Genomic DNA, 13886 nt, shown 5'->3' with positions numbered 1-13886 from the left:
GGGTGTAATGATTAATTGATGAATCATTTTATATATCTACGATTGGGGGGGGAAGTGTTGGGTTTAGATATGGTAGAGGACTCTGTCGTTCTCCTGTTTTCTTTGCTGTACCATCATTAGTTGCATCGAATGAAAGGCACATAGTTCGCCCTTTTTTATTGTGTGTGTGTCGACAGCTGCTATCATGTCACCAGTTTATACAGTATTTCATAAAGATCCAACAACTGCTCTCTCTATTACACTGAGTTGAACTGGGGTTTAATAAGGACTACGGAGATCCAAATCTAATAACAACTGCACTCTGCTTATTGCAATGCTCTCACTCACCTTCTCACACTTTGTGTTAAACCCTTCTCCCGCGCACACACACTAACACTCATATGCAGGCTAATATATTTCTGTTTTCACAAAATATTTACTTGACATTTCTCCCTCTGTACAGTTGCATGTGTTGCATCACACTGTAGGTGCAGCTGACACCCCATGTTTTTATTATGGCAAAATAGTTTTATATGGGCTTTACAAGATACAGGAAAATTAAATAAAGAATAAATGCATTGAAATGAATGAAAGGAGAAAAAATAAAAATGAATGGAAGTGTGCTAAATTAAACAATGAGAGTGCAGTATTTTAAACAACAGCAGTAGAAAAGAAGAATGGTTTAAGTTTAGATTTAAATATAGCAACAGTTTGAATAGATGAACAAATACATCAATTATGTAATGAATTTAAAGATGCTAAAAGCACAATCTGATGGTTTAAAAAAAAAAAGATTTTTCTATTCTAAATTATTTTAAGGTGAGATTAAAATATTACATTCCTTATAAGGCTGTGGTGCATTTTTGTAAAGGTTTGCACATTCCTGTTTAAAAGAAGGAATACTTGTCAATTAAGTTTTTATATTATTGGAATAATCACTAAATGCTTTCAGTGAGAATACTTGTGTTGAACACTTCTAAGAGACAGATGAAAGGGGATATTATGCATTAATGGGAAAAGCAGCAGCAACTGAATGGGGGCACAAATACTCGACCATATGCGTTGGTCCATTTGTAAATATATGCTTTAGTCATTTGAAAAATATTTGAAAATTATTTTCTACAGTGTTTATCAGGGATGCAATGATGCACTTTCTTCACTTTTAAACCTCAGTTTCTGGGTCCCAGTTTTGTTTTGGCTCAACATATAATTTGTGTATTATAAAACAACAACAACAGTAAACAATAAAATCAGGAAAATCATTTTTTAATTTGCTAATAAACAAGTAACAATTAAGAAAAACCATTGAGATGGCCTATACCAGTGCCTCTCAATTAATTTTTGCCAGGCCCTTCCGATTAAAAAGGAAATGTTCTGCGCCCCCCTACCCCCACCCCTACCCAAAAACACACTCGCGCGGTGACAATATATTAGGTAAGTATCTATAAAAATTGTGTAAGTATGCCTAAAATTGTATCTATTAACATTAACAAAAGAAAAAAGCAATATAAATCCACTTTCAACAAATCTGAACTTTATTTAGCCACAGAAACGCTGTTCTTGTCTATAACAGAAAAGAATCTTAAAGTGCCTGAAATAAAAAAATCTGTCATTCCTTATTTAAACTAGAAACATTTTGACCAACTATTTGATGCTGAGAAAAATAATTCAGTCAATAAAAAATATTTAATGTAAATTGGTCTGAAACATTAACACAGCAGCACCAATATATTTAACGTTTTAGTCTGAAGAAATAGGTAAAAACATTGTGCTGATTTTTTTTCTAAATTATGGATTGTTTACTTATGATTTCATAAAGTGCAGCTGTTTTCCTGCTTTACCTGCTGTCTTTATGTCAAATACTGACACCAACTAAACCACAAGCAGACAAAGAATACATTTGTAGAAAATAAAGACACGTCATCAAAATGTCTACAATAGTTCATAAAGAATGACATTATTAGCATGAGTTGAGTCCTCATAAGGCACGCGGTGATCCTGGTGTTGGGCAACAGGCAGCGCTTGCAGTGCTCCGCGTGCCCTGTTTCACCTGGCAGACTGAGCCCACACTTCCCCTCCCCTTTCGTTCTCACACACGCAGCCGCGCGTGTGACAGGAGACAGGAATTCACAGGTTTCAGGCTGTTACAAACTCTGTGATTTAACAGACAATAGGAACCGAATAGTGGCACAGATTTTTTCCCAAGCACTGAGCCGCTGTCACCACCGCCCCCACGTTAAATTTTTGCACCGGACAATTGCCTGTATTACCTGTGTCTAAAACCGCCACTACCGCGCGTCCCCCCTGGCATCGGCGCCCCACTATTTGAGAAGCACTGGCCTACTTAGCCTGCTGTAATGTAATGAAACAATGAATAATAACACAATACGCGCGTGACACTTTAAATGTAAGCATACTAGTAGAAATGCAATGGTTCCCTTTCCACACGGTTCGGTTTCATGGTGTAACATGTGGTTCAGTTTTAAATCAAGAATTGTAGCATCCTTAGTGTTAATGTTACTAACTGTAAACTATGGCAAACAAAATATCCAGAATAGAATTTTATTGGATGGAAAATTTGTGTCAAAATACCTTTTAGATTGAGAAGAAAGACATATCACCACTAGCTAAAGCATTTTGTGGTCTCTAAAACTCTTTAAATAAAAATTATTGTTTTCTTTTAGCAGTGCAAATTTGTCACTGGGTAATTAATCATTAATTATAGCAGCAGACACATCACAGCTTCCCTGTGTTTCTTGCGGCATTTCCAATATGCAGTAATCCTTTCATGGCAGTTTGTGGAAATTAAGCTGCATTTGGCAAATTTTCCATGGCTGTTCTGCCTGAATCAGTGTGAGTGCATCAGTGGCAAAAAGCCATGAAACTTTTTCGGTAGAGCCTTTTTTTTTTCTTTTTCTTTTAGTCTCCATGTCTGCTGGCAAACAAAGAGCGTTTGATGCATCTGCGCTTTGCTGTGCTGGTGTGAGTTAGGAAAAGTTGACTCCTCTCCTCTGCAGCTGTCATTTATTCATTGATGACAGTTGTCATCCCCATGTGTGTTTGTGTGTAGCTGCTCTGTGTGCGGATAGAAGGGAAAATTGAATGAAGGACTCAAATCCAAGCAAGCATCCAAGCGTGCAGGCGGGGCGTGCCAGGAGTATAAATAGCTCTGCATCCTCACTGATGCTATTTATAGACCAGGAGTTGTGACTGATTGAAGCAAGGGCAAGGCAAAGAAGTAACACACAGGTACAGAACAATGCTGTACTAGACTGTTCGGAAGACAGCTGGCGTCTTGATAAGTCATGAATAACCAGGCATCTGTTGAAACACATCTCTCCCTTTGTCAGCTGTGTCTGTGTATCTCTCTGATTCTCTTCTCTCCCTCTGTCAGCGCTTGAATGGGAGCCTCTTTTTGCTGTGTTCCCTTTGTCTCATTCAGTAATGCTTCCATCCCTTTCTGATCATACCTTGTGCTTGGAACATGTGTCATTTCCTCTAATGGGTCTGTGAGATGTTGAACAGTCAACCGCGGGAAACAAGCTGTTTCCAACAGAATTTGCGAGGCTTTCAAAGACAGAAAGTACCCTGTATGCTGTGCGTGTTTGCATTTTAAATGCATCCCTTCACTGTCATTTCTGTAAAAGCTCACAGGAAAAGAAGTGTTTTAATGTTTTTTTTTCTGTTTGCATAAATAAAAATGTTCAAATATTTGGTTTAAACAAAATCGTTACATTTGGTGTCCGTGAAAACTCCCAGGTACTGCTTGTGTGCAGAACACGGATTTACTGTTGCACTGTTGCAACCCACACAATGTCTTTTTGTGAATGAGGCCTTAGCTTGTTATGCAAAATACATGTAAATAGATGTAGGTTTATTTGTTTCTTTATCATGCAGATAAATTCATCACTAGGTACATTCAAAATGCATCTGTTATGTTCCTTTGATCCGAAATGGTCAAAAAGTATAAAAATAAGAGAAACTCCTAACAGTTTTCTTAGATGAAGAGCTTTAATCCACTTTACATTTGCAAATGTGGTCATGCTTAGTTGAGTCAATTTATTCCAAACTATTCCATCTCATCTTTTTTTTTTGTTTCTTGAACGAATTAATTTGACTAATTAAAAAAATCTGCTGTTTTTTCTTCTTTAACTTTTTAAATTTCCTTTTCTAAAAAGATTTACCACATGTTGATATGCTTATATATTCCTACACAAAAAATCACACCATGAACACACCATTGATGGAAAGGATTCATCTAGGTGGAGCCGACAAGGAGCAGCTCATCCTCAGGGTGTGAGAAGCAAAGGGCTGAGTATCTATCACACATTTATGTATATAAAAACATTAAGAGTCTATTTCTTAACTGTTTTTAATGTGATTGGTTTATGTTTAGCTAAAAAGAAATGATCCAGTGCTACATCAGCATGCAGTGTTAATTTACAACATCTACATAGATTTACATAGTTTTTTTCTTTTTTTAATGTGACCGATTTGTGAGTGTTAAAAGAATGGGCGGATCCATAACAATATATCCATGTCAGATGTCAGTATGTGTTGATTCGTTGTTTATTTGCTATAAAGCCTTTAAAATTGTGATAAAATATCCTTTAAGTAGTCACTAAAGCTCCAACGAACTAGTGGAACAGTGGTTAGCGTAAGAAGTCCCTAGTTTGAAACCCGGCTCTGACCTTTCTGTGTGAAGTTTGCGAGTTCCCCCATACATACTAGCCGTCTCCCACAGTCCAAAAGCACGCTTTATAAGTTAATTGCTAACTCTTCATTGCACATTTGTGTGCATATGAGTGTGTGGCCCTGCAATGGACCTGTGACCTGTTCAGGGTGTATCCCACCTTTACTCAACAGCTTTTGGGTTGGCTCCAGTCACCCCAAAAGGGATACAGCGGGCTAAGATGGATGGATGGGTGGACTAAACCTCCATCTTTGTTACTAGATAACTTTGAAGATGACGCAAAATTTCACCAATGCTGACTACTTAGATGTAAAATGTTTTGATAAATGCTGCATTTCTTTTATTTAGCTGTCGCTATTCTTTCACATTAAAAACAAAAACAAAAAAACATGCTACATAAATCACTGGATATGAAGTTTCATTAGTAAACATTGCATGCTGTTGCAGCGCTGAATTAGTGTCTCATGTATCTCTTAAGCTGAACATAAACTCATTGTGAAGAAAAGTTGCTTATCATCACCCTTAAATATTAATTTTGTAGAGTTTAGTCTTTAGTTTATTCACTCATAACGAATGAGCTGCTCCATATCAAAAAACGCCTGAATCTCCTCAGTGGAAACATTTGCCCAAGAGTTGTTTTCATGTGAGACTTTGTGTGTGATTTTGTGTATGAATGCATGTCAGCTTGTGCTAAATCTTTGTTAAACCCTGCTTCCCTGTGAAGGTGATTACACCCCAGCATGATTAATTGCAGGCTGTGTTGTTAAACGCTGCTGTCCAGCTGAGGTGTTGATTGCCATATGAACTCCACTCTCACTTTATTCACCCCAGAATGACAGTGCTACATAGCAAAGTAAACAATTTGGGTTTTTAGTAGCGTGTTTAAACAAACCTTTGCCCTTGAACAAAATTAAATAAGGAAGAATTTATTTTTAACAATTCACTCCATCCCAACCAAACCATTGTTAAATTTTTTACTTGGATGTAGGCAACTTTACACAACTTCTATTTGCAAGTGAAGCTTTTTAAAGTCGGTACGATGGTAGCGGCAAAAAAGCTTTCTTTTTTTTCAATAAATGCAAGTTTTTTCAAAATCGTCGTGTTGCCATTAGCCGACTTTATTATCGCAAATCCAATTTGCACGATTTCATAGTCAATATAAAAACGCAGCTTGTGACAAATGGAAAACAATTTCACTGTAAACATGTGTAGCCAGACTCACGTCTGGTGATCTGGTGATTATAATACTACTCCTAAACGCAGACATTTATTTCATAAAGACTTCATTTTCAAACATACAAACAACACCTCTTCTAACCTTTAAATGTATGAAGCCAGGTCAGAGAATTGGGACAAAACATGATATTTTTAAAAAATATATATTACCCTTGCCGAAGAACTAAGTGCTAAACTTTGCACTAAGTCAGAGCCGGAGGGGTAGGGGAAGAATTCAGATTCTGCCTAAAGCTACGTTTACACGGCCCTCGGCAATCCGCGTTCAAGTGACCACTTTTAATAAGAAGTCTATGTAAATGTACATTTTGGGCTTCCACATTTAAAACTCTCGCGCTCACGTGTAGCTACGCAAGTTTCTACGACTGTTATCGGCTCTACACACAATACGCATGAACACTGATGTGCGTTTGAAGGTAAAGCAGATGAATTTTACCAATCAGTGAACCGGATTTGGTAGTGAGGCATGGGTGGTTTAAACCTATATGGTCGGCTCCCTACTCATATAGTAGGGCCAGTGTGGGCAAAGACAGGTGGGGCCACCACAGAAACTGCAGACGAACCCATTCAGGGCCCGCCTTTTCTGCCCACTTGTAAACCATATGGGGCCCACATGACCTTGCTGGCTGGGGATGACATCCCATTTAATTTATGGAAGGCCCGAGGGATAGAAAATTGATCATGGAGGAGAAATTTGCTAAATTTAGCACATTAAGACATTTGGCACTCTCCAACTGTACAGTAGGTGGCTGACATGGGCTGGTAAAGGAAAGAAAACCAGGTTTGATTTTGACTAGAGTAGAAGATTAGCTATAAACCTGATTTCTTGGTGTGTAGTATTTTATGTTTTGGGAGAGCTGACTGACGTTGCTGTGTGACATTAAGAAAGCTTCTTTTCACAGAGCCTGAATGAAATGATCAGAAAAGTAATTTGTTTAGACATCCATCTGGATTTTGGAGCTAACTACATTTGAATTTGGGTAATTTCTAATCAGGCAGCATGAATGTAAATATTTTTAATTTACATTAAGTCATCCATGTTATTGAGCAACACTGTGGAAAAAAAATGTATTACAAAGGCACCATCTTTGAACCTGATAATTGACTTTAAGGTTAAAGGTTAAGTTTCCGTTACCAGGAGAAACTTGAGCGCTCACTGTCAACAAAGCATGTGGTTTGAGAAACAGATGATGTTTGAAATAGGACATTAAGAACATCTACTTTGTTAGGAACTGTTATTATTTTTTCATATCCATACAACATTCTCTTTTCTCTGATCTTTTAATTTGAATGAAAGTAAGATGTTTGCACACTGCCTCAGGTCACATCACTTAGAAATGTTTCCATGCCAGATTTGAAGTATAGCCTAAAGGAAGTAGAGTACATCATTTAACAGGCTGTCTGCTGGCTGCAACATCACACTGGCGTATCCTAGCAACCAGTTTAGAAGAGAGGCTCTCTCATGTAAAACCTCAGCTCCAGCTGGTGATATCTGAGGAGTGTGTGAGTGGGTGTGTCTGTTAGCTTACTGGGAAAACAGATAAATGCAGGAAAAATAAGTAGTGGATTATTCCTGTAGGAAGGATCAATATGAACTAAACTATGACAATGTTTAAACTTTCCCTTTTTAAAGGAATTTTCAGGAATTTCTTGGTTATATTTTAAAGAAAAAGTTGAAATATTTTTCTCTACACCCTGAAGACTTTTCTGTTTCATACATTGTGTGAGCATGCAAAGTAACTTTTTTACTTCCTGTTCTCTCTGCTACTTATGTTTTTCAACTTTACTATGTAAGCAGTAAAGAATTTATTAAGCTTTTATCTTTAATCTTGACATTTTTTCCTGCATCTTGCCAACAGAATATCTGATGACAGTCACTTTTGTTTCATTACAGCACTCTATTAATGAAGACTCTTCTGTCTCCCTCTGTCAGTGCTGAGCATAGGTGAAGGAGGTTTCTGGGAAGGCTCAGTGAAAGGGAGGACAGGCTGGTTCCCAGCAGACTGTGTGGAGGAAGTTCAGATGAGGCAGTATGACCCACGGCTAGGTAAGGTGTCTGAATGCACACTGACACACAAACAAGTGCATACTGTTTTGACTTTTTGATTTTGTTGAAATGTTTTGTTCACGAAAACCGTCAGAAATCTCACTTGGGTTCAGTTTGTCTCGAAAGTTGCATATTGCATCTCCAAGGGGTCAGACATTAAAAGTATTTTAAATACACGTAGCCATGGATGGTCACTAATTAGTTAAATGCTCTGTTTATTGTTCAAGCTTTGAATAATCAAATGTTTTAAACTCACCTTTTATCTGTCATTTCACAAAATGTTAAAAATAACTCAATATATCAAAACTTTCATAAAATCAGTTTGAAAATTGAACAAAGCTCTGTGTCTTTTTGAAGCAAAAATTGTTCTATTATCAGCAAAGCATTTCTACAGTCACATCTAATGTTTTCCATTTTTAAGAAAAGCAAATAAAAAGAATTCAGCCCCGCTCAGGATTCATGCTTCCTGCTTTTATCCGGTGACATTTGCCTTCATGCCGGCTGTCTTGAGTTTCTCGCCAAGCTTTTAAATGCAATTAATTAGAATGTAATTAAATGCAGGTGCACCGGAAAGGTCGAACTTTTTAGCTTGGGTTGTGAACATGTAGACAGAGACTGCAGAGGTGGACAATTTTTAAACACTTACTGGCTGACAAAATTTAAATGCCACACCAACTTTTTTGAGTTGTCTAAATTAGGGAATCAAGTCTTCTTAAAGAAGTTTTTCAACTTGTGAAGCACCACTTTTACCAAGTCCTTAAAAATCATGTGACCAACCTCTGGGAAAACCTTTTAAAGTATCCTACAGCTCGTGTTTATATCAGAAATCTTGTGTGTATTTAGGGAGCATTGTCCTGGTTCAGATGAACGTTGAAGTATAGGGGTCACCTGAGTGTGAAGCCGTGAGGAGATCCACAATCTGAAAATACTCTATTTAAATGCACTGTCAGAAGAAGATAAGGAAAGGAATAAAGACAAAGGTTCAGATGGCAAAAGGAAAGGGTGTGATAGTAACAAAGATGGATGGTGGGCCATAATCTAAGAGACGGCAAAGTTCAGATGGTAGTCCACGTCTTTCAAAAAGGCAGAGTAAAAAAAAAAATTACAAAGGTGGGAGGGCTAGGAAAGATCATTGTGATACTGAAGCTCACTAACTCATAAATCTAAACCCCTGACGCCTGAATTTATTTCCAGCTATGATTTAAAAACAAATCACTTATATTTTGGCTTTCAAGTCGATGCTAAATTAGGGTAAATTTGGAGCAGAAGTGGTTCAATGGATATTTGGATCAACATGTATCAAGGGGTACAAAATACTAAACTCTCACGTGTTTTTATGATGCAAACCGTTCTGTGTCTTACAGTTTGCCAGAGAATTAAATCTACAAAAAATGATCAAAAGTCGTCAGCACTTTACTGTATAAATTCTTTTTTTTTTACATCTTCTAATCTGTCTGTTCACTTTTGGGGTCACGGGGATGCCGGACCCTATCATCACCACTTGCAGGTGAAGGCAGTCTGTCGCAGGGCCACAATCACACACCTATGCACACTTACATTTACACCTACAGTATGTAACCAATTGATCTATGAAGCATGTTTTTTATGACAGTGGGAGGAGGCCGCAGTCCCCGGAGAAAACCCACGCATGCATGCAACATGAGGCTCGGCTTCACCTGTCATTGTGATAAAATAGAAAAACGTACATTGAGTAAATATTATTTTCCACTGATCCGTGTTAAAGATACATTTTCAGTTGACTCGACACGTTTTCCACAGTTTCTGAGGTTAAAACCGCTGAATTTGAGTGTTGCGCGATCATATACGGAGCGGAAACTCCGGGTGAGGCTCTGGAACCCTTCACCTCATGTCTGACTGCAGGACTCAATTTTAACAATGATGTGCGGTCAGAGTGTTGACTGTAAGGGCGGAGTAAAAGCTGCTGGTCGGGTGGGCCTCGTCAGCAGGGGGCAGACGTGAGCTGACAGCTGACCAAGGACGTATTTCTTCATTGGCCATAATCTCCATTGAGAGGTAGAGACTCATTAAACTAAAGGCAAATAAGGAAGACTTTTACAACAGGGTCATAGAGCTTTTTGTGGAAAAGGATCGGCGCAGGGACTCAAAAAGTAAGGCTAAACATGGTTTTCAATTTTAGTTTTCTTTAAATAACATGGGATTGTATGAATGATGGGGTACTGGTTGTAGTAAAAAAAAAAAAAAAAAAAACACTTTTTCATTCAGAGACAGAGAAGGTAAAAAAAAAAGACCAAACAAACAAACTGAGCAAAACTGACTGTCTTGGTGCTTATCTGTCACCATGAATGTCCTCAAGCTACCACCCAGCACAGCCAGAGCCATTCTCAGTCTGAAGTTCATCTGCAGCCACAGATCGAGGGGACAGAAAACAGGAGAGGAAACAAAGACAAAGTTTAGTACTGAATTAAAACCAAAACAATAAAAACACAAGCCACTGATATGGAAAATGAGGCCACACATCAAAGACTCTTGATTGAATTCATTAGGAAAGCAATGTGGATTGCACTGATATGTGTTAATAGAGTGCGCAGCATCCAAGTTATTAAAATTCACCTCAGTGTTTAGGGTTTAAAAAGACAAAGCAGCACATGCAGAGGGTCAGGAATACATGTTATTACATTTGTGATGTACAGAAGGTCTGTACTTGTCACAGTTATGCTACGTATCTTCAGCCACTCTGTTAACACTCCCTGACACATATGCACACAGCACACATGCTGCTGCGCCTGTATCTGGGAGCTAATAGGAGATGTTTACTCATGGTAATGGAGGGGATAATGATGTGAGTATGAACTGCTCTTCCCTTTCTAATGATGCAAACAAATTACAGTGTCACTCATTTCCAGAAAAGCCACTGTTGTTCCAATCTATTAGAACTGTTGATGCTAAATTGAAAAGATTGTTTTATTCCAGATACCTGTAGTTTTCCAGCATTTTCTTCTAAACCTACACAACTTTAAATAATCAGATGAAAAAAACGCTAACATTTCTGTGTTAACACCCTCAGCTGTTCTTAGTTTTAAGTGTCCTGAAGGGTAGAATGTCCTTTAAGAGCATTCAATCAGTCACGCTCATACAATACCTTTTTTTTGTCATAAAAAGTGGCGCCTAAAATTCTTTGTGTTCATATCTAAACAACCATCCAAACTTTTTTTTCCCTTTGAGTTTGTTTAATCCATTCCCTTACTCTCCTCACATCGCAGCGCACTTGAATGACTCACAGCTGCATGAACAGCCCAGTCAGATCCAGCCTGGGCTATTTTTAGCCTGTCCATTAAGAAGTTTTGGAGTGTGTCTGCACTCCCCTTGAATGCTTAAGCATCAGTGTTGCTGCAGCAGCCGAGACAGACATGAACAGAGCGTTTTGGAGGGGAGGGAAGCAGAAAAGCACGACGAGTGTAGGAAGATGACACAATAGAGGGATCAAAAAAAAGTCAAATGTAGAACTATTAAGACAATTTCAAATATTCTCTTAGCTTTTATCTTTGCTACTTATGACCAGCCAGCTCATTGTATACTTCTGTTACCGATACGAATTCATTTAATTATCTCACACATTAAATGAACATCATTGTTTAATACTTTGTAGGTTGAGTGATATACACCATTATGCACTCTGTTTTCTTTAACTACTGATATTGAAATTATTTTAATGAGTTAATTAACTGTAGGATTTGTTTGCTTACAATCTTTATAAAACATGTACTCACCAAGTTTTGGCAAGAGTCAGATTTTAAAACATAAAATTGCCTTTGTTTCCTGTCTGGTTTTTGGTGCAACCTAAATCTTTACAAGGTCAGCCAGTCAAGTAATTGGACTGTCAGGAGACGAAACAATCCAGCTGCTGGGCCAGGTTTTGTCCTCTGCTGCTCTGCACCAGTCCTGCTTTCTTTCTCATGAAGATCAGCTGGTCTTCTGAAATTCTCTTTTGCAATATGATGAGTTTGGGGATTTTTTGATTTCTAGTTTTATAAAGTATGTACCGTTATGTCATTTTTGTACAGCTGAGAAATAGCAATTTTTCTCAATTTTTTCTTTTTTTTTACTGTCTAAAGTGGGCAACGCATTTTTGTGGTAACACATTTTTGTGGTGGGCAATTGTAACAGTCAAGTTTTTTGGTGACCTCATATTAGCCACAGATGGCCCAATAGGTTTTTAATTACTCAACCCACAGACTCTCTGCTTTCTTGACCCATGCTGGAGTGTTGATCCAGTAGATGGCAGTAGGCATTTTTGATATTCATCATTTGTCAATAAATAGAAATGGCTTTTACGTACCTGTGCTATCAGGATACAACTTTGTGTAGGAAATACAAGCGTTCTGCCTCGACGGTGTGTCTATGAGCACAATGAGTGCAGAATGTAGTTTGTCTAACATTGTGATGGAGTTCTGACTGTTCTCACTTTTTTCAATGACACCAGAAACGTACGATTTCAGAGTCAGCCGTGATCTCTGTCCTCTTCGAACTAGTACACTACTGTTTTGGGGGATCAGATGGGAGTAAAACCTAAAGCTTCGTTGATGCGATCATTTTCAATAAAAAATGTGTAAACACACGTAAATGCTCGTTTATGGACTTGCATTCAGGCATCACTACACAAGTTTCTACGACCATTTTTGGGCTCTATGTACAAAACCCACATACATTGGATGTGTGTTGAATATTAAACCAAGTTGAACTTTGATCAATAAGGGACTCGGATTTAGTAGTGACGCATATATGGCTTTTTATTTTATTTTTTATTTACTCTAGTGTCAACCGTTTGAAAATTGAATATGGAGGGAAAAAAAGAATAATTGCGGTTTGTGCCAAGCTGGAATTATATGACAGCAAGTCTTTCAAATATTGGAATAGAGCTGTGAAAGAAAATACCTGGAGCAATATTCACAAGATTTGGAACTTTTCAACATTTTGCACCAAGCCTCTTCCAGCTATTGGTAGCAGACATGCGCTAGTATTAGGTAGTGAGAGTAAACAACTTATGCTAAGCGCATGTTAAAGAATGCACTTAGCGCGCGTTTCATGCCCGGTGCAAACAGAGCATTAGTGTTAACAGTTGGCTACATCTGGTTTAAGAGAGCTGAGGTGTCTTTAAGACATACCAGTAATCCTTAAATTGATTTTGGGTCAGCCATATTGGAGACTTTTGTTGCCTTCTTACCACATTTGAGCCCAACAGAGAAATTGACGCAATACAATAAACAGAAACACCATTTTGGGCTCTACATTGCTTATTGGCACAGTTTCTTTAAACTTTAACATTTGCTTTATACAAACAAACTGGGATTAAATGGAGGAAGAAATCATGCTAAACAACCCCCCCCCCCCATTATCCCATTACTAAGAGCAATAGAAAAGATAATTAAGATGCCATTCTCCCTCCTGTGGCCTCTTCTTTCGTTCTTTAGTGTAGACCGCCATTTCAAATGTTACAGTTTTGGACCTGCATGTAATTCACAAAGAAAAAACTCCACTCTTTTAAGTGAGGACCAGCTAGAATTGTGTCAGAACAGGAAATTAATTTCCACTTCAGCTTTTTACTTTTCTTTCGTCCTAAAAAATAACATCTCTAAGTACAATACTGGACGACGTCTGGCAAAATACAAAACCAAATTGCTGACAGGTAATTTTTTCCTACTATCTAATCGACCAGACTGAGCTTCTTTAATAGATTTTCAATTATACATCTTTTTTTTTTTTTACATTACGTTTGCTTTTCAAGATTCTGCAAAAGATGCTGGATTTCTAAAGCTGTGTTATTGTTGAGCTATGCAGCTTCACCAGCGATGAACTCAAAGGGAAAAATGTGGTGGAGGAAATAATCTTTAACCTCTTGGTAGATTTATTAAGAACAAAAAGCTTCCTATATAGCAAACAATCCTTCCAATAAAC

General features: G+C 37.8%; 1 protein-coding gene across 7 annotated transcripts in view; it reads left to right on the top strand.

Moving 5' to 3' along the window:
* shank3 (SH3 and multiple ankyrin repeat domains 3) overlaps nt 1-13886 on the top strand; it is a 199160-nt gene that overhangs the window by 142596 nt on the left and 42678 nt on the right. For all 7 annotated transcript variants that reach the window (XR_002873416.1, XM_023955918.1, XM_023955921.1 and 4 more), the window contains one exon: nt 7839-7952. Coding sequence is in view for 6 of the 7 variants with exons in the window: in XM_023955918.1 (XP_023811686.1) it covers nt 7839-7952 (114 nt within the window). In the remaining variant the exon portion in view is untranslated. The remainder of the gene's footprint in view (nt 1-7838; nt 7953-13886) is intronic.

This window comes from Oryzias latipes, chromosome 6, assembly GCF_002234675.1.
Source record: "Oryzias latipes chromosome 6, ASM223467v1".
NCBI classification, from domain to species: domain Eukaryota; kingdom Metazoa; phylum Chordata; class Actinopteri; order Beloniformes; family Adrianichthyidae; genus Oryzias; species Oryzias latipes.
This window is presented reverse-complemented; position numbering and strand designations above follow the sequence as displayed.